The sequence below is a fragment of the Apteryx rowi genome, unplaced genomic scaffold (assembly GCF_003343035.1).
Source record: "Apteryx rowi isolate R43461 unplaced genomic scaffold, aptRow1 scaffold_1179, whole genome shotgun sequence".
Lineage (NCBI taxonomy): Eukaryota > Metazoa > Chordata > Aves > Apterygiformes > Apterygidae > Apteryx > Apteryx rowi.
The window spans coordinates 35,247-56,122 of NW_020447396.1; the positions used below are offsets into that span (position 1 = coordinate 35,247).

Sequence of the window (20,876 nt, forward strand, 5' to 3'; positions counted from 1 at the left end):
TATAAAGCGATACAATGTTGCCTTTTATGGCGAAGGCGCTCCTTATATGGGGCGAGCCGGCGCCCCGCCGGGAGGCGCCATCCCATTGGCAGCCGGCCGCCGAACGCCGGCGCCCATTGGCTTCCGCCTGGCGGCCGATTTGCATACGTGCCGACTGCGCTCGCGTCACCCCCAGATTGAAACACGCAGGGAGGCTCTTAAAGGCACAGCGCGCAGCGCGGCATGGACGGGGCGGGCCGCGCGGGAGCGAGCCCCGAGGGCGCGGGCGCCGCCGTAGCCGGGCGGGCTGCAGAAGGGGAAAACGGGCAAAGATTCCTCCCTGCTCCCCACCCTCACCTCCAGGCACATTCATCCTTGCAGGGGACACACAACATGACAAACACTGCCTGCCCCTGGCCTCGCCTGCACCCCCAAGCCCTGCTGTCCTCAGGGCACATTAGAGCAAGGAGCTCCGCTCTGCTTGCCCTGCATCCCAGCCCCTTCAAGCCCCCACTGCCATGCCACCAGGTATAACTCCAGGCCTCCACCCCCACCAGCCCAGCATCATGCAGGAGACAGCATGTTGGTCACCTGTCTCTGGTGGCTGCCCAGTCTGGAAGTGGGCCACACTGCCTCCCCCCCACACCTTCCCTGCCTTCCTCTGCCTGGGGTTAGGAGGTCCTGGAGAAGGCCCAGGAAGAGAGTGGCACCATGTTGGTGCACATGGGTCTGCAGGGCACAGGACCAGGCAGACATTACCAAAAGGCACCTTGCCTAAGCATGGTTAGCCCCTGGCCAAAAGGAAAAGGGTCCCTACCTGTAACAGGATGGGCTGCAGCTACCTTCCAGATTCCAGGAGGGGAGCACAGGGAACCTGTCATGCAGCCACCCTCGGGTGGGACATATGGTCTATGCCCCTGTCTCCCTCCCTTGGAAAGACAGACAGGGTGGCACTGGTACTGCCCTCTCTCCACAGGACCACTTCCATCCGTCACCCCCCCCTCACAGTGGCTTGGAGTATATCTAGGAGGTGCTGCAGGCCAGATCCTCAGTGCAGGGATGAACCAGAACCTCCATGAAAGGGACAGTCCATGCCAGCAGGCTGATTTCGGGGTGCAGGGCAGACTGCACATGGGTCAGCAAGGGTGCAGTGGGCCTATCCGTACCCACATTGAAGGCAAACGCTCAGTTTGTGGGCAAGAGCAAAGCTGCGAGCACACATACACAGAGGCATCCTTTGGTGAAAAAAGGGCTCTCCCTCACCCCATCCTGCAGATGGCAACCAGGAGGCAGAGCAAGGGCTCACCTCCGCCAGCACCAGACCCGCCACAGGCTCGTTTCTGCCTCCTGGGCACCCCACCGAGGGCTTTCCAGCTTGCACAAGCCCTTTCAGTGTCTGTCTCATTGCTCAGCAGACGCGCACACTTGCCATCAGCCTTCACAGCTGTCTCCCACTCCCCAGGGCCAACCTCCTACAGAGTGAGGGAGTCACTGCAAAACCAAACCTCCGCCCCCTCCAGCCCGCTCCCCGCCAGCCGTGCTCCTCTAGTGAGCGCACATGCCATTTATAGCTCCCAGCAGGGCTGCGGGGACTCACATGCCTCCCATCACATGCCCTGGCCGCGCTCTCCTTTCGAGCAGACCACAAGCCGCTACACCCAGTCCAGGTGAGCCAGACACCTTGCTGCATCCTGCGGGGTTGTGAAGGGTCAGCGAGCCCCTTGGCATAGCCAAAGGTGCTGGCTAGGCTGAGCATAGCTGACACGAGGATCTGACAGTCAGGGCTGGGCCAGTCACCCTGCTCAGCAGGAGCATGCACCCATGCCAAACACCAGGACAGGGGTCCCACTTGCCAGTGGGGCCACTGCATGCTTCCCCCCAGGCCTTTTCTTGCAGGCCAAGGGGAGGCCTCTGCCTTCTCCAGGCTGCATAGGCAAGAACCACCTTGCTTCGGGCTGGTTCTTCTCTTGCTGCCATCGCCTTCCTCCCTAGCCTAGTTTTGGGGTTGCTTTCCGAGATGCATGTCCCACTTGTGTGCTGAATGGGACCAGAGCATCCATCTGCCTCTGAGATTTTTTGGGAAGCAAACATCTCTGAAGAGGTCAGAGCCAAGCCCTGTCCCCAGGCCACCACCCTCAGGACACAAGTCTTCAGTGACCCTGGACCTCCCTAGCCACACTAGCACTCAGTGGCAGGTGAGAGCAGCTTAGATCCATTTTTGGCCACTTGACAATCCCATTTCATTTTTCAGGCTGTTCTGGTTTATAACACCCCATCACACAACTCATGTTTCTAACCCTCTGTCTACCCAGGCATGGGTACAGAGCATGGCACTGTGCTGTAAAAGCATCTCCTCCAGTTACCTCCAAGGATCCCCCCAGACAAGCTGCTGTCTGGACCAGCTCTGCTGCAGCAGGGGCCCTGATGCCCCCAGCATTACTGCAGCCAGCTGTGAGCTGGCCACACAGTGTCCTCTTGGACAGGGGATGCAGCCCCCACAGTCCCCACACCACCAGACTTCTCCCTTCCCAGCAACAGCACAGGGTGCCATGGGGGGGGGGGGGGTGTCTCCATATTTCTCCATTGCACTGAGCCCAAAGTGTGTGTGGGGGGAAAAATGTGCAACTTAATGCCCTAGTAGAGTGGAATACTCCCATGGGTCTAGTCCTTTCCCAGAGGCTCTTCTAGCCTCCCTGGCTGGCCATGGCAAAGCTGAGAGCCACAGATTGTTTTGCCTTTGGTATAAATAGCTCTTCCCCAGTCCACCTTACCTGTTTCTCCCAGCCTTCAACAGACCCTTGACATGGATATCACTCCTACAGCTGCCTGCATGCAGGAGGAAGCAATCCCCAGCTCTTCCAGGCTGATGCAAGGCTGGACAGCATTTCTCTCTCAGCATCTCCATGACACTTGATGTTTTATAGCCTTCCATGTTCCCTTAGCACCTCTCTTCTAGGCCTTTGCAATGTGAAAGCCCTTTCTCACCCCTTTTTCAAGGATTTCCATCCACTTTGGACTAGGGCAACATAACTATGCACACTCTGCACTCAACCCCAGCATGGGTTTCCATCCTCATACTTCAGCTGCTCTTCTGACTGCTGCTGAACACAGGTAGCTATTCTCACCTTCTAACATCCACATCTCTTGGGTAAGCAGTATTGCTGAATGTATGTGAAGAAAGACCCAACCCACATTTAGTTTTCTTGGATTTTTGTTTTTGTTGTTGTTTTTGTTTTTTTTGTTTTTTTTTTTTTAATCAGCAGAGGAGCTCCTCCAGCCATCACACATGCTGTCAGAGAGCAGCATAGACAGGACCACTCCTCAAGGGGGGACAAGCCAACCCCAGTACAGACTATGCCCTCACCAATGGGCAAAATCCCACAGTACCTGAGCAGGGCAGGCAGAGCCGTGTACTGGCAACATGGTCCATCAACAAGCCCAGATGCAGCAAATGATGAACCAGGTCAAGGGTCCATTCAGAGAGTCCAGTTAGAAGACAAGACCAGAAATAAGGCTATAACATGTGTCTAAGGTCAACCCAGGAGACAGGTGGAGACAAGGCTGATAATAAGTCCACCTACAAGGTTGCTCAAAACAAGAGCAAGGGCCCAGGCCTGAGCTTAAATGCAGCTCCTGGGCCATGGGCAAAGGGGGTGGGTGCCCCAGGTGAGGCTGCTCAGGGCAATTAAGGTTCATTAGTGCACCCGCAGGGCCCTGAGACACCTGCATAAGAGCCGCAGGGCACCAGGTAAAATCAAAGCAAACAAGAAGAGGTACTTCTTCCTGCTGCATAGCGGATCTGTGCACTCATTGCCCTGGGGTGCTATGGGTGCCCAAAGCATGCACAGGCTTAAGGGGAGCTTGGATAACTTTGTGACAAGAGAAATCATCAAGGGCTACCGGAAATGCCTGGTTCAGAGGTTATCATGCTTTAGGTAGTTGGCAGCTGGGATGCTGCATACCTGCTTGCCAAGTCTTATACTTTTCCCTAAATGTTAATTTTTGACCACACGTTTTGGTGGTCCATTAGGTGGACCTGTGTTCTGATCCAGCCATGCTGTTCTTTGTGGCCCTGGGTGCTGCAAGATGCCACCCTGGGTATCATCCTTCCCCCATGTTTTTGAAGATGTTATTACTTCAATTTGGACTGAAGCAGTTGGATCCCCCCCCTGCTGTCTGAGTCCTCCCCATCTCCTGCAGGGGCTTAAGTCGGGTGTGCTGATTCCCCATTCCCCATTTAGCCAGGCCTGTCTTTGCTCAGCCCACTGTTTCCAATTAGTTTGGCCAACATCTGTGCTGTCCCCAAGGATACAGAGCTTTTTCATGACATCACTCACAAAAATACATGCTCTCACCCATCCCATGCACCCTGGAGGCCTGGGGTTTGTCTTAGCATTGGTGTCTTTTCTGCTTGGGTGCCCCCTGTAGCCATTGGATCTGGGCCGTGTGGTAAATAGACACTCGTGTCTGCAGGATGCACTGCGGTAGAGCTGAGCCCCACATCCTGACACCTCTCACCAGACTTGCCCTCTGCAGCCATGTTGTCCCCGCTCCTGGGAAACAGAGCTGCAAGCACAAGGCCAGCAGAGCGGGACTGTCAGCCCAACGGTCCTGGACACCTCTGTTCTCCAGCTGCAGTGGCAGAGGACCAGGGATCACTGGTTGCATCTGACATGCCAGTGGCCTTCTTCCAGGGCAAAGCCTCAACGGCACTCTCTGGCTTGTCGGCTGATGCTATACAGCTCCCCGTACCTTCCCCTAACGTCCCAGGCAGCCTCCAAAGTAGAGCACCAAGAGTCGGGAAGAAATAGCTAACCCCTGGCGAGGCATGAAGTGAGATGTTACAGCACTAGTCCAGCTGGAGGAATCTAGCATCAGGCTCTCTCATATGATCTACCTGAAAATGCCCAACCAAGAAGTTGCTGAACCAGCTGGGAGTATTTCTGGGGCAAGAGGTGCTCAAAGGGTAATAAATACCATGGGGATGCACAAGCAGAAATGCACTTATTAGTGACTCGGCTGTAGAATCACACAACATGCACAGCCATCCTGCAGGAGATGCAAGAAGGAAAGTCCACAGCAGTGTGACAGACTGGAAAGATGGAACAACACATCAATTGCAACTAAATGCACGTGGGAAGACACCCAAAGCTGGGGAGGACACACGCAGCAGCACCTGCACACATCTCAATAGCCTTATGGGCGTGCTGGGAAGGCCCAGGAGGCGAGCAGCAAAGATGAGGAATGCAGAGCTGCACTGGGGAGACAATGCATGTCCCGAGACCCCCTCCAAGGGTTCCCTCTGCTGCATGCACAGTGTGCCACCAGCCCCAGGCTGCAGTCAGGCCATCTGCACAAAGGCTGTGGAGGCAGCAAGGGCTCGGGAGGTGGGGGGCAATAACCCACTGCCAAGCTCACTGTGCAAAGGAGGACCAGGGCTGGTGGGTAGCGGGGCCTGTCAGCTGGCCACAGCTGCAGCTTATCTCACCCAGAGCCCTTGGCCCAGGGAGCCTTGGCAGCTCCTGGAGAGGGACGAGCACTTTCAGTAATTCTGGCCTGCAGCCAGCAAGCCTGCTTGCACCCCAACAGGACCAGCTAACCTCTCAATCCCAGGGCTGAGTCCAAACTCGGAGCTGTTTAGCGCACACCAAGAAATGAACCTCTTCACCCTCTGTGCACAAATCTTGACTTGACTTTCCAGCATTTCCATAATCCCTTGGGGTAGCACAGGTGGGAAGGGGTTCCTGGGCATTTTTGGTCTACCCCTGCTCAAAGCATGGCAAACTGGATGAGGTTGCTGGTCTGGTCAAGGATGGAGTATCTCCAAGAGTGGAGATCCCACAACCTCTCCGGGGCTGTCCCAGGGTTTCACCACCCTCAAGGGACAAGCATTTTCCCTCGTATCCAATGCAAATTTCCCTTCAGCAACTTGTGCCCATTGACTCATATCCAGCCCCGGTCCTCCTCCTGGAAGAGCTCAGCTCTGTCATCTCTATAACCCCAAGGAGATGTACAGCCAGTCAGACTGCTCCACAGCTCTGTGCCAGCTCGGCCAGCCCCTGGGTTGTGCTGGGGCTTCCTGAGCCTCAGCAAACGCTGGTAGCTGAGGGAAACACCGGAGGCACAGATGCACCCGTAACCAGCCCCCAGTCCTTCCCAGGAACCACGTGGAGGAAAGGAGGCAGCTGAGAGCAGCATCTTACAAAGACCAAAAAAAAAAAAAAGGCTTTTTTTTATTGAGAGCAGCACATAAAAACACAACAAAAACCCAACCCTTCTTGGCTGCGGTACCCTCCGCTCAAGCAAACAAACTAACCCAACTCTAGGCTGCGTTCCAGTAACAGAAATACTACGGTGGGGAGGAGTCAGCACACTAGAAAAGGAGATGAGAGGGGGGTGCTGCCCCAGGGATAGGGGGAGTCGTACAAAAAAAGGCGCGGGGGCAACGGGAAAGGTGGCAGGCGTCTCCTTCATATGCCAGGCACTTCATGCTCCTGCGGGCGGGCCCATGCCTGCAGGGGGACACCGGCATGCCTAGCACAGACAGACAGACGGCTGGACGGACAGGGCCGACAGCTAACGCGCATGGCGAGCGGGGACAGAGAGCCGGCTGCCGCAGCCCGGCTCTCACTGGGCAAGGGGGAGCCACGCTGCATCCATGCCGGCAGCCCGGGGGCTCCAGACCGGGCAGGCAGAGATCGAGAGGCAGCAAGGGCTGGTGTTGCGGGCCCAGGGAGGAGAGGGATGGGGGTTGCGCAGACTTGTGCTTTGAGTTCAGCCGCTGCTGGTGCCGAGCAGCTCCCAGCACATCGGGCCGGTGCTCAGCCAGGAGACCCAGGAGCACCCTGGGAGCGCCCTGATCCCTGCCCGCCCCCTCGCCTCCTTCCCCAGCAAGGGCTGGGCCGCTCAGGCCTTGCTGTCGGCCGGGCTGTCCCCGAGGGTGGTGGCGAGCTCGCCGAAGGAGGGCCGATCCTTGGGGCTGGGGGCCCAGCAGCGCTGCATCAGCTTGGCCAGCCGCGAAGGGCAGCCCTCAGGCTGCAGGAGCTTCGTCTTGCCTGACTGCAGACCTGCAGAAAAGCAAAGCCCAAAGGGCCGTTGAGAAGAGGCATGATGCCCTCCGCAGCATCTCTGCATGTGGACCTCCCTGCATGAGCTGCAGCAGCCTCCCCAGCTGGACCAGCATCACGTAGGAGGGGGGACAGTGCCCAGCTCAGCCCCTCACCCCTGAGAAAAGGACACTGGGGGTGGCACAAGGTGCCTCACATACCTGCCAGGACCTCATCGTCTGCCAGCGGGCTGTAGGGCATCTCTCCATGCGTGAAGACTTCCCACATTAGCACCCCAAAGGACCACACATCCGACTTGGTGGAGAACTCATCCTCCAGCACGGCCTCGGGTGGCATCCAGCGCAGTGGGATCCAGGCCTGGCGGAAGTGGTAATACTCGCTGCAGGCAGGACAGGCAGGCAGTGAGATAGGTACCTTCCCATCCTGTCCCGTCCCCCCGTCAGGCTCCCAACAGACCTGTTATACACATCCTTGCTGAGGCTCAGGGCCGAGACCTTGACCTGCCGCTGAGCGCTGACCAGGCAGTTCCTTGCTGCCAAGTCCCGGTGCACGAACCTGCCGTTGGAGAGATGCTCCATGCCCAGGGCCACCTGCGTGCAGATAGACACCTACCTCCCAGAGAGATGTTGGCACTGGCTGCCCTCCCCTGGTCCCACAGCCCCACAGCATCGCCACAGCTATGTCCTCACCTTGTGCTTGGTGCTGAGGGGCTGTGGCTTCAGAGACTCATCTTTACTCTTGGAGATCCTCAGGAACTGCTTTAGGTCCCCCTGAGACGACAGATGGCAATTCAGAGGCAGCATCTACTCACTGCCAGCTGCATTGGTTCCCACTGTGCCCAGCCACAGCAGGTCCACAAGGAGCACTGCAGACTCCCCTCATCCTGGGCCACAGCCCTTGCCTGCCCTCCTGGCCCCTGTCTGGTAGGTCAAGCAGTATCTTGTCTCTGTGGCTCGAAGGGCTAAGATCAGGGCAAGCAGGCCTGATGCTTCCAGGAGATTTTTCATACCCCAAATGGAGTTCTTTCCAATAAACTCCAGGCTTTCCATAGGAGCTTTAAGCATTCACAGCAAACTGTGGCAGGGAATCCCACAGCTTAAATTGTTCAACTGAGTTCCAGAAAGCACCCAGCATTAAGGAGGACAGGGAAGGGGAAGAAATGCCCTGTGGGTCCTGCAGGAGACCCTTTCCCCTCAAGACTCCTCTGTATTGTATGAACAGCGGTAAGCTCAGACTGGCCTCCCCGTACCTTGCTTGTCCTGTGCCACCAGCCTGGACCACATCATGTTTGTCCACATCTGCCATCCAACCCACCCTCCCTACCACAGGCATCACTGGCAGGGCCCTTACCAGGTCCACATACTCCAGCACCATGTAGTGTGGCTCTGCCTCGCGGCACAGCCCCAGCAGCCGCACCACGTTGGCATGGTTCAGCTTGCCGAACATCTCTGCCTCGCGCCGGAAGTCCAGCTGCAGCTGCTCATCCCTGGTCTGCAGGCTCTTCACCAGCACCAGTGCCTCATCTTCGCCATCCTCCACACCCTTCGCCTTGGCCAGGAAGACCTCGCCAAACTCCCCCCTGCCTGCAAGTGGAGGGCAGCATGTGGGAGGACAGCACATGTTAGGACAGCCCAGGACTCCCGCAAAGACAGAGGTTGTGGGACCCTCTGTACCCCAACAGGTCCCATATTCCAGCTAGGACATGCTGGGGTTACAGCAGCAGGTTTTTTGCTGGGTCAGAACTTGGGGTGGGGACCAGGGTGGCCCGGCGTACCAAGGGTAGTGATTGTCTGCAGGTTGGAGCGCGGAAAGTGCATCTTGTCAGCAGTGCTGTGCCGCTTGCTGGCTCCGGAGCTGCTGCCCAGGTTGGTCAAGGCCACTTCTTCCTGGATCTCATCTGTCGTCTGCCCATTCTGCAGGAAAGCACCACCTGCAAGGCAAGCACACGTGGCTACAGCATGCCAGCAGGCTGCACAGTGCATGCCGTGGTGGGGATCAGCCCATTTTGGAGAACAGCAATCCAGGGCTGATGCTCCAAGCACGCGCGGCTAGCTCCAAGCACCCTGGCCTGACTTGCAGTCCCGGGAAACGTGGTGCCCTCCACACAGTCGCTCCTTCCAGTCTCAAGTGAGGCCCTGGCCCCATCGCTGCCAGCCCCGCAGCCATCCCTGCGATCAGATGCTCAGCGATGGCTTTGGTCCCAGAGCCAAGTGACCCCATCTGGCCACATCCATCCCATTGCACTTGGATGTCCCAAAGAAAATGGGTGGCCACATCCAAACCGTCTGTTGACAAGAGTCTGCAGAACAGCAGGAGATCAGATAGGTGAGGCGGAGAGAGGACAGAGAGGACCCTGATTGCTAAAACTTGGTCTTTAGATGCCCAAGAGACTCCCAGGTCCATCTGGCACCAGCTGCTGCAGCCTGCCCTCTGCTCCTGTTCCTTTCCATGCAAACCTGCAACACAGATGTCTTTGGTAATCTTGACCCTGTCAGATCAGATCAGCCTGGAGTTTCTTTTACCGCCCGGATTAGAGCAGTGCTTGGAAGCAGTGTCCTTGCAATTAACCCCCGGCAAGCTTTCTGCTTAGGAACTCCACTAGAAACTTCCCCAGCACACACACAAGCCAGTGAACAGGACTAAACATTGTTACCTTAAGAAAGCAAAGCACCCTGTGTTTTACAGCTGGATTGTATTGGAAAGATTTCTGTACAGAAAGCAAACCTTGATTTTGAGTGCACTTACTGCTTAGATCAGAGCAAGTACTAGGAAATGCTGCTTTCTATGAGCTGAAGGCAGGAGTTTGAATGTAAGGCAGGACAAAGCACCGAGCAAAGGTGGATGACACATGTGCAGCATCACCCTGCGTTACTGTACGCATTCCATTTCAGCTAGTCCAGGAGCAAGCACTGGGGAAACATCTGGCTGTGCAAAAGGGTTTGATTACCAAATTAAGACTTCATCCAACATGCTATTGCTCCAACAGGAACCACTATGCTCATGATTTCTGTCAAGGGATACTGTTCAGCAATGTACCAGCCCTTCAGCATGTCCTCAGTGGGTCTGGCCACGGTGATGAGGACCATGGCTTTGTGACGGGTAGGCTTGGAGCCATGAAGACTGAGATGCAATGACTTAAAGAGCCGTGGCTATTGACAAGTGACTTCTCTCATGCACTGGAGTAGTATTTGCAGAAGACCATGGTGAAAAACACCGTCTACCCTATAAATCAAGGCTTGATGCTACTTCCACTATCTCTGTTTTTATGCTAATTATGAGCAGCCTGGCACTTAAGCCTGTTTGACCCTGCACTGTCTGCAGTCATGACTGATGGTGTCTCAAGACTACAAACTTGAAGCCAAGAGAAAATATGAGAAGACTGCTGCAACTGTGCCAAGAAAACAACAGAGGCTGCAGAGCGAGCACTCTGCTGCTGAGGGGTGGCATCAGTGGGCAGCAGCAGCAGCAGCAACAAAACTCACTTTTGAGCACAGACATCACCATGTTTCACAGAGCTTTGATGAGACAGTCAATAACAAAGGGACCTCGATGAAGGGAAATGCAGAGATGAGCAGGAAGAGTTTTATTTACACAGACAGGAACCAAGCAGAGAGGAGCTGCCTGTTTTGTCCCAGGCAACTCACTTGTTAGGAGAGCACCAACTCTGCCTGTCCGTAGGAAGGGCAAATCTGTCCGAGTCCTGAGGGCACTGGAGAAGTCAGCTGGTGGCCAGTCAGGGAGTACTTGTTGTTGGGCAGGTACTGGGATATTTCAGGTGACTCTGCTAAAGGGGGATGATATCAAAACAAGGAAGAGAGCCAAATCTTTGCAGAACATTTGGGGGTCACTCCCCTGGAGCTGAGAGCAAACGCACTGCTTCTCCAGAGAGGCTGTGGAAGGACCAAAAAGGAGCGCAGACAGCAAGGATGCATCTCAAACAGCTAAACTGGCTCCAAACAAAGGGAATAAGAGGAGACAAACTCCGGCAGAATACAAAGAAAAAACATAATAAAGATAGGCCAAAATCCTGAGAGAGAACCTGAAACAGGATTAAAACAAATCCTTTCCCCAGGAAGACAGTGCTAGCCAGAGCCTGGGGGCAGAGGTGGCCAGGGGAAAAGTGCACAGCGGCACAGTGGCAGAACGCAAAACTGCAGAGATGCTCCTGCATCCCTGCTCCCAGGAGGTGCCTACAGCCAGACTTCCCTTGAGGCAGTTTAGCACTGCTCAAAGTATCAATACAAGAGGAAGGACAGGAAAAAAAACCCAGCAGCAGTGTTTTGCCAGGACCTCACAGCATCCCCTGTGAGATCAGCACGTGGCTGCGTGCTGGAGAACTAGGAGCAGGGAAGCACCATGCTGCATTTACAGCTGTGCAGGGGGAGATCCAGGGAACTGTGAGGGCAGTGAACTCAATGGCTGCACCCCATCGCACAAAAGAAGCTCTAACTGGATCGGTGTGGCAAGGACAAACAAGACATGAGGAGAAGGAGCTGCAACAGCTTTTAGAAAAGAAAATGACACCATAAGGGTCTCTTGGGTGCACTGAAGGAGTCATAAACTTGTGGACAAAGGGGATGGAGCTGAGGCTATTTGAATTTCCAGAAAGGACTTTGCAGGGTCTCATGGAAACCAGCAGCTCAACTGCCATGGGACAGGAAGGAACATCGTCTGATGGACACAACAAAGGTGGCACTCAAAGGGTATGAATACAACATGCTGCTCACATGGAAAGGGCACTGCTGGGCACATGTCTGCAAAAGCAACCAACTTAGCTGGGAGCAATAGCATAGGGCAGCTGTGGCCAGCTGCAGAGGGATACTGAGTGCCAGGAGATGCAGCCAGAGATGTAACACAACACCCAGGGAAAGCAACCTCCACGTCCCATCCACAGTGATGGGCTCAGCCTGCAGCTGCCTGCTGGCTCCCAAGAGCAAGCTCTGGGGACAGGGGGCTGAAACAGTGGCACAGGAAAGAAGGCAGCCGTGTAACTCTGCAAAGCTGCATCCAAGTCCTGGCTGGTGGGTACATTCCCCTTCCCTTGGCAAAGACCATACGTGAGACCATACATCAGTGCTGGAAGGCAGGAGCAATACTCATATCTTGGCACACAGGGACAGCCATGACACAGGGTTAGGACGCAGATTTTGCACCAACTTGCTGGGCATGCTTTCTCTGGCCATTTCTAGCCCAAGAGCGGGTCTCTATCACAAGCAGAGGCCAAAACCAAGAGCAAGAGACCTGGGGTGGGGTAAAAGAAGGAGCCCCCTGCCCCTAGAAGCTTCCTACACACCTCCAATCCAGAGGTGGGGACCAGCAGGGAAGTACCCACCTCCAGGTGCTTGGATCTTACCGTTCAGACACTCCATTTCGGGTTCCTCACCCTCCGGATGCTTCTTCAGCCGCTTAGCTTTCCTCCGCTTCTTGCAGTAGAACATCAGCCCCAATACAATGATAATGTAGGCAACAGCTGCTCCCACTGAAAGCCCAATGGTCTGGATCATCTTGTAGGGTGTGTGGCTGCTGGGCCCCTCATCCTCTTCCACTGCCGGCTTGTCTGGGGGGCAAAGAGCGCCAAACCCATGAGGGTGTGAAGCAATGGCCCAAACCCCGTATGGGAATTTGCTGGTGGGGAAGGAAAAGCCACCTTGCTGCTGTGCTGGCTTCCTGGTCCAGCTACAGGGTACTGGGCATAGCCCGCAGTATCCAGTGCTGCATCCCAATACAGATGGATGGCACCATGACTGGGCCAGCAGCAGGGCCAGAGATGTCTGGGATGCCAAAAGCCTGTGTCCTGATGTTGGGCACCTCCCTTACCTACGACATAGAGGAAGGCCTCGCGGTGCTTGATGTTGCAGCTGTTGCCAGCGATGCAGGTGTATTTTCCCGAGTCCTCGGTGGTGACATCGTAAATCACCAGGGAGCCATTGGGCATGATCTGAATCCTGCCAACCACACAAAGCCCTTTGCAAGCATGAGAGGGCAGAGACAGGCTTGGGAGCCCTGCAGCCCCATCACCCTGTGGTGCAATAGCCTTAGCCCCTCAGCCTACATCCGTCTCGAATCTCAGGCTGCGCCTTAGCGCTGCAGCTCTTGCAACCAAGCCATTGCAGCTTGGCAGGCCGTGGCAGGGAGCAAATCCTCAGGGCCGGGGAGCCCAGAAACAACTGACCGGGTGACCCTGCCCAGCTGGTAAGGCCAGACCCTTTTGCCAGCATGGGCACACTGAGTGGGCCCGACGATCGCTGCAGTGCAGCACAAGCACACCTTCAGTTTGGGACATGGGCTGCATACCTGGGCAGGAGCTTGCCGGGATCCAAAATCTTGTCCTTCCCTTTCCATTGGATGTGTGGCATGGGGTCGCCCTCTGCCTGGCACTGGAACATGGCTGTGTGGCCCTGGTACACCGTCGTGGGCTCTGGCTCTAGCTTGAAGGTGACGTAAACTGAAGGCAGAGAGATCAGCATGAGTCCATGGGATGGCACTGAGCCCACACAAGGGAGTGAGGCCCGCACCAGCACAACCGCACGTGTCCTCTTGAGCTATTTGCAAGGCACTGACAAATTGGATATCCAAGTGCCATGGGGCAGGGTTGGCTGTCAGGACAGACACCTCTCTCTCCATGTGGATGTGCCCACTGGGCACCACCCAGGCAACTCTGCTGCCAGGCCAGCAGAACAGCCAACCCAGCTGCCTGCCCTGAGCCCTCACCTGCTACCACAAGCTGCACAGTGGCTCGGATCTCGCCCTGAGGGCTGTTGGAGGCGATGCATGTGTAGTTCCCCGAGTCGCTCCGGCTCACCTTGCGGAAGGACAAGACGCCGGCGTTGTGGCTGACATGGGACGGCAGGCTGCTCCCATCTACAGGATGGCAAGAAGAGGGATGCAGCAGTCACACATGTGACACTGAGCTGCATGCCAGCTCCCCAGCCCGCCATAGCGCTGCTGCCTCACCCGTGCCAGAGGCAGGCCAATGCAAAGCTCCAGTGGCCCATGCTGGAGACAGACATGTCCCATCCGAGTCCCCCTCACCTGTTTTAGTCCACTGGATGGTGGGCTTTTCCCGGCCAGTGGCCGAGCAGGACACTGTAACCTCCTTATCAAACTCCATGCACTGCAGTGGCTGGGGTGGTGGGGTGAACTTCAGCTTTTCTGCAAGAGACACAGGTGCAATCAGGCCTCCCAGCACCAAACCTGGGGATATCACACCCATCCCCTGCCAAATGAGAGAGCCCCCACCAGCATACCTAGCACATGCACCCGTGCATATCCCTCGATGCTGCCTGCTGGTGTGCTGCTCACGCACTTGTACATTGTCCCATCGTACACCTCCACGTTGTTGATGCGCAGCGTTCCGTTCTCCGAGATCTCAAAGCGCGAGTCCTACCCCGAAAGAAGGGAGGGAGACAGAAACACCACTGTCACCAGCCCTGGGCTCATCGCTGCCTCTCCAAGGCTTTGCTTTGCCATGCCCCAGATGGGCACAGCCCTGCCAAGACCCACTCGGAGAGCTGAGGCAGGCTGCTCCATCTCTTCTCTCCTCCCCAAAAAGCACCAGGCCAGTGGCGAGCCAAGCAGCCAGAGATAGCCACTCATACACCCACACACCAGGAGGATGGGGACAGTGCCAGGAGCATGGGGACAGTGCCAGGAGCACAGCCAGGGCACAGGTAACAGGGTGATGCCAGGCCCAGGAGCAAGGTGAGAAACAGCAGCGGCGGCGGAGGAGGGAGCCAAACAGCTGCCTTGAAGAAGCGCCCGCGAGCAGTGGGGCTCATCCCGCCACCTCACCTCGGAGATGGAGACGCCGTTGCGGTACCAGGTGACAGTGGGTTTCAGGGAGGCCTTGCTGAGGCAGTGCAGGTATCCCGGCTTGCTCTCCTCCAGCTGGCTGTCCTTGGGCATCTCCACCCACTTGGGCACCGCTGGGCACAAAGGCAAGGGGTTACATGGGGCCACTCACCGCCCCACCAGCCAACACCAGCACGGCCCAGACTGGTGTCCCTGGCCAGCCATGGGGGCTGTGCTTCTCTGCACCCAGGAGGCGATGCACAGGCCCTTGCCGGCCTACCCCAACTCCCCCTCCAGCCCCTTCCCCTGCTCCCAGCCCTTCTCTGAAAGCTGCCTACTGGCCACGGTGATGCTCAGCTCCTGTTTCTTCTCTCCAGCCTTGTTGGCAGCATGGCACGTGTAGGTTCCTGCATCTGTCTCGGTGATACTAGTAAAGATGAGCTGCTCTGCCTCTTGGTACACTCTGCCAGCAGTGGGAACCTGCTTCTGGTCCCGCTCCCACCAGACCTGGGGTGGGGGTATGCCCCGGGGGGCAACACAGGCCACACGATGTCCCTGGTTGGCCGTGAACACCTTCGGGGAGAAGGGTGCCATGTCTTCAATCTCTGAGAGGAGCAACAGACAGCAGGGTTCAAAGAGGGCAGGAGCATGTGGCTGCCCCCTGGCATCACCATCCCCACAGGAGACACCAGTTGAGGGAAGGCACACACAAGCTACCTTTGCACACTTCATCTGGGCAGCAAGGATGAGCCACTTCACAGATAAACCAAGTGCTTTTCTATGTACCAACCCACTGCTACCTCCTTGTGTAGCTCAGAGTGACGCTGCAAGCCTGGGACCCATTCCCTGCCCCGCCACCAGTCCCAGGACCTCACCTGCCAGCCGCAGAGTCGCCTCCAGGACAGCAGGTTTCCCCCTCTGCCCGCGGCCAACACACTTGTAGACCCCAGTGCTGCGAGCCCTCACCTGGGTGATCAGCAGGGAGCCGTTGGCGAACACGATGGTCCTGGGCATGCAGGGAGAGACAGGGCTCAGTTGGGGACCTCGGGGGAATTTGTCCTGCACAAGCCCATGGAGTGAACAAGGAGACCTTTGGGCCAAGCCAAAGCTCCCTGGGGTGGGGAGCAGCATGTGGGGACAAGGAGATGGTGGGATGCATGCTTCATCGAGAAGACAAGCTAAGAGAAGTATCCTCCTTAGAGCAGAGCGGGCTTCCCTGGAAAGATGCACCCCAAAGCAGGCCAGCTCCAAGAGGCAGCACAAGGGGAAGAGGGCACAAGGTGGCGCCCAGGAGCTGCCAGGCCATCGGGCATCTCATGCTAGATGGCACCGCTCACCTTGTGCAGTCTGGCTTGGTGGCATCTTGTCGCTGGGAATCACCCTGCACAGTCCAGCTATGAGACATCCCTGGCTGCAGGGATCACCATACGTGGGCATCCTGGGGCAGGAGACGTCCCCAGCTGCAGGGATCACCTTGTGCATGGGTGTCTGGGGCTGAGAAATGTCCCTGGCTCCAGGGATTGCCACGGGCAGGCATATGGAGCTGCAAAACAGCCAAAGGCTCAGGGGTTGCTGTGCAGGCATCTGGGGCTGGGAGGTGTCCCTGGCTCTGGGAATTACACTAGTGGGTGTCTGGGGCTGGAGATGTCCCTGGCTCCACAAGTCATCACACACAGACATCTGAGGCTGGGAGACGTGCCCAGTTGTGGGGATCACCACATGCAGGCATGCAGGACTGACAGCCCCTCGCACTCAATAGAGGACAGTCCGTTTTTTAAGCCCTGTGCAGATGAAAGCCACATACAAGCACCAAGGCCCTGCTAACCCCAGCCCAGATGAGCTGAGAAACTGGCCCCATCAGTGGAGGCCAACCTGGTGTCAAATGCCTGCTCTTGAGTGAACCTTTGGCCCTTCTCTGTTGCTTCCGGGCCATGGTGTCCCCCTCTCCTCCCACACCACTGGGCCCCCCATTACCTGGACCTGTTGGTGATGGGGGTGTCTTCAAAGAGCCACTCCTGCGTGGGAGGGGGCACAGCTGTAAACTGGCAGTCGAACATGGCCTCTTCGTTCTTGGTCACGATGAGGTCCTGTGGGATGATCACTGGCTGGGGGAAGCTCTCATCTGCAACGGCAGAGACCACAGGAGCGTGAGGAGAGGGGAACAGCCTGTGGGGTCCCTTCATCATACACCAGAGGGCTGTGCTGCCATTCAGAGGGGCCTTGAATGGGGAAACCAGGGGATTTCATCAGGTGATTTCAGGTGAAAATGCGTTTCACCAGGGGAAACGCAAAGAGGAGCTGGGAGCACCCTGCAAGGACACCCATCCCCAAAGCAGGCAGACATGCCGCTACAGCTGTTGTCACACAGCTGGGACTGCATGCAGAGGCTGCTTTGGGGAAAGCCCCATCTGCTTTCAGGGAGCCCCTGAGCACCCTGGGCTCATGGCAAACATGTCCGACCCTGCCACCTGACCACAAATCCCCTTGTCCAGGTCCAGATACCTCCCTAAGGCCAACAGCCCTTTTCCGGCTGCAGTCCAGGCCTTGTCTCCAAAGGTGTCTCACCCCACAAGGTATCACAGCAGCACTGGTGTTACCAAAACCAGCAGCACCTACAGCCTCCAGGGTCCAAACCTAGTTAAAGGAGGGAGGTCCCAGAGACAACAACACAGACCTACTCCAGAAAGACGTGTGGACAAATTAATGCCAGTAGACAGGAGCAAATTCAAACCCAGCCAGTGTGTCAGACCTGTCTCCAGCAAGAGGTTTCTCACAGAGGAAGTCACACCACCCTGACACTTCCCTTGCAGCCCACGGCAGCAAAGGGGACGCTGTCGACCGGGCAGTAAAACAGCCAAAGCCTGGACCAGGGCAGCCAGGAGCCACTCACCGATGATATTCAGCGTGAAGTTGTCATGGCTGCACACAAACCCAATGGCACTGCGGGCGCAGCAGTAGTAGAGCCCGTTGTCGTTGGGGCTGGCACTGCGGAGGGTCAGCGTCCGCTCCTTGTTGCTGATGGCATAGGTGTCGCGGTCATCGGGGATGGGGATGCTGTCCCGGAACCACTGCCATGTGGGGCTACGAGACAGGCACAAGAGGGTGACTGGGGTGCACAGCTTGCCAGGGAGTGCATGTGCAGAGGACACAGCCCAGAGATGGCCCCTTTCCCTGGCTCTCCATCCCCACTGCTGGCCCCGGCACGCACACAAAGCCATGAGACATGCAGCCAAGGAGATGGCACATGATCGGAAAGCGACGGAGAGTGACCGCAGCACACAAAGCAGCTCAGCGACCGGCCTGCAAGAGCCCGTCCTTACTGTGCTCCTTGCTACGCGGCTCCAAGGAAGCCGTTTGCCTTCTCCCCAGGTGCTCAGCCACAGTCTCAATCCTGCATTTCGCCTTCCCTAGACTTTACTGCAACCTCGCAGGAGAGAGAAGGAGAGAGAGAGAGAAAGAGGAAGGGGAAGAGAGCACGGCAAATGCGCAGGGGACTCCCAGCAGGACCCACTCCTTGGGAGGCAACCCTTACCGCGGGTGGCCGTCGATGTGACATCGCAGCACCACCGTGGAGGAGGGCTGGATCTCAGCCGTGCTGGTTGGCTGTCTCAGCAGCACGCTGCCTGTCTCCAGCCCTGCGGGGTCAAAGGGAAGATCACCATGGCTGGCTCTCCATACAGCTTGGTAACATCCGGAGTGGGTGGCATGGGAACAGGAAGGCTCAGAGACGTGTAATCCCCTTAAGCCAGCACCAGTCCATGGCACAGAGCATAGGGACGCCCACCCTGAAAGTGTCCCACCCTGGCCTGCGTAGCTGTTCCCTGAGGGATGAGACAGGCTCCAAAGAGGTCTGCAATGCTGAGGACATGCTTGGTGCAGTAATATCCTCATATATATGGGTCCAATACTGTTTAACATCTTCATCAGTGACCTGGATGAAGGGACAGAGCGTACCCTCAGCAAGCTTGCTGATGATGCAAAACTGGGAGCAGTGGCTGATACCCCAAAGGGCTGTGCTGACATTCAAAGGGCCCTTGACAGGCTGGAGAGATGTGCACAGAGGAGCCTCATGAAATTCAATAACGGGAAGCGCATAGTCCTGCACCTGGGGAGAAATAACCCCATGCACCAGTCCAGGCTGGTTCCACATAAATGGACAGGGAAGGCACCTGAACACAGTGGGAGGGAGCATCACAGAATTGCAGAACGGTTATGGGTGTAAGAGACCTTTAGAGATCATCTAGTCCAACCTCCACCTCCCTGCTCAAGTAGGGCCACCTACAGCACGTTGCCCAGGACCGTGTCCAGATGGCTGTTGAACATCCCCAAGGATGGAGACTTTGCAAGCTCTCTGGGTGACCTGCTCCAGTGCTCTGTCACCCTCACAGTAAACAAGCTTTTCCTCCTGTTCAGACCGAGCTTCCTCTGTTTCCGTTTGTGCCCGTTGCCTCTCGTCCAGTCACTGGGCACCGCTGACAAGAGTCTGGCCCCATCCCCTTCACAGCCTCCCTTCACATAGCTCAACGCCTTCATACGTTCTCCCCTCAGCCTTCCCTTCTCCAGGCTGAACAGTCCCAGCTYGCTCAGCCTTTTCCTCCTGTCACTCTACTCCTTTGATCACCTCAGTCCCTTGATCATCTTTGCTGGACTCACTCCAGTAGCTCCAGAGTTCCCCTCTGCTGCGGTGCCCAGACCTGGACACAGCACTCCCGCAGTGCCCTCACCAGGGCTGAGCAGAGGCCAAGGATCACCTCCCTCCGCCTGCTGGCCATGCTCTTCCTAATGCAGCCCAGCACACCATTGGCCTCCTTTGCCACAAGAGCACACTGCTGCCTCGTGGGGAACTTGTTGTCCACCAGGACTGCCAGGTCCTTCTCTGCAGGGCTGCTCTCCAGCACGTCAGCCCCCAGCCTGGACTGGCGCATGCRGTTATTTCTCCCCGGGTGCGGGGCTCTGCGCTTCCCATTACGGAACGCCATGTGCTTCCTCTCTGCCCATCTCTCCTGACTGTCGAGGCCCCTCTGAATGGCAGCACAGCCCTCTGGTGTAAGAGCCCCYGCTCCCAGTTTTGCATCATCAGCAAACTTGCTGAGGGCGCACTCTGTCCCTTCATCCAGGTCACTGATGAATAAGTGGAGTGGAATTGGAGCCAGCATTGACCCCTGGGGGACACTGCTAGTTACTGACCTCCAACCAGACTTTTTGGCACTGATCACAGAGCCCTCTGAGCTCTGCCATTCAGCTATTTTTCAATCTGACAGCCTTCAGGATGCCAGAGGATACAAGGGGCCTAGAGGGCATGATGGATGTGGGAGCTGCAGAGGATGCCTTCCAGCACAGCCCGTGCTACCCGATCCTTAACTGACCGCCACCCCCTGGCAAAGCCACGGCAACAGCCTGTTCTTGGTCCCTCTTGCCCCAAACTCACACTTGATATTGAAGGATGCATTGGCTGTGCGGGCTTCCTCCCCAGTGAGCACATTCCTTGCCACGCACTGGAATTCTCCTGCGTCCCGGTGCCTATCTATGGCAATGAACTGGAGGTTGCTGCCTTCTTTGAAGCGTTGCTCCGTGTCCTGGATGGGGAGCCCATTCTGCAGCCATTCAAAGGCCACGTTTGCCGGCTCAGCCACCTCACAGCGGAGGATGGCGCTGCGGCCGTGCAGCGCATCCTGGGAGTATGGCTCCTTGGTGAAAAGGATCGTTGCACGAGTCCCCACCGCTGCAAGGAAAAGGAAAGCAGGTTAGAGCCTGGCGACGGCGAGAAGGGAGTTGGTGAGCACACGCCATTCGCAATGCTCTACAGACAGCTGCTATCACCAGAGCAGGGCTGCCTGAGCCCTCAGCAGAGCAGCCAGCGCTGTGCTAGGCGTTTCTCAGCATGGCCACCGAGGGACCGTGCTAGTGTATTCCCAAATCTGGCTGCTGTCTGGCCGCAGCCAGCCGTGCAGGCGCTCGACTCTGGTTACCAGCTGGCGGCAGAGAGGAAAGCAGACAAAGGGCAATTCAGAGCATGCTGATCCATCCTGGATCCTGTTC

General features: G+C 56.8%; 1 protein-coding gene across 1 annotated transcript in view; it reads right to left on the minus strand.

Moving 5' to 3' along the window:
• Window positions 1-6,222: 6,222 nt before the first annotated feature.
• PTK7 (protein tyrosine kinase 7 (inactive)) overlaps window positions 6,223-20,876 on the minus strand; it is a 35,440-nt gene continuing 20,786 nt past the window's right edge. Inside the window, exons 5-23 of the mRNA XM_026083436.1 lie at window positions 20,266-20,559; window positions 18,370-18,472; window positions 17,728-17,918; window positions 16,812-16,959; window positions 15,713-15,843; window positions 15,176-15,442; window positions 14,838-14,971; window positions 14,294-14,429; window positions 14,079-14,198; window positions 13,758-13,907; window positions 13,341-13,491; window positions 12,864-12,991; window positions 12,400-12,603; window positions 8,821-8,976; window positions 8,397-8,629; window positions 7,736-7,816; window positions 7,503-7,654; window positions 7,247-7,425; window positions 6,223-7,046 (exon numbers count right to left, since the gene is read on the minus strand). Of these exons, the coding sequence (XP_025939221.1) occupies window positions 6,886-7,046; window positions 7,247-7,425; window positions 7,503-7,654; window positions 7,736-7,816; window positions 8,397-8,629; window positions 8,821-8,976; window positions 12,400-12,603; window positions 12,864-12,991; window positions 13,341-13,491; window positions 13,758-13,907; window positions 14,079-14,198; window positions 14,294-14,429; window positions 14,838-14,971; window positions 15,176-15,442; window positions 15,713-15,843; window positions 16,812-16,959; window positions 17,728-17,918; window positions 18,370-18,472; window positions 20,266-20,559 (3,119 nt within the window). The 3' untranslated portion in view covers window positions 6,223-6,885. The remainder of the gene's footprint in view (window positions 7,047-7,246; window positions 7,426-7,502; window positions 7,655-7,735; window positions 7,817-8,396; window positions 8,630-8,820; window positions 8,977-12,399; window positions 12,604-12,863; window positions 12,992-13,340; window positions 13,492-13,757; window positions 13,908-14,078; window positions 14,199-14,293; window positions 14,430-14,837; window positions 14,972-15,175; window positions 15,443-15,712; window positions 15,844-16,811; window positions 16,960-17,727; window positions 17,919-18,369; window positions 18,473-20,265; window positions 20,560-20,876) is intronic.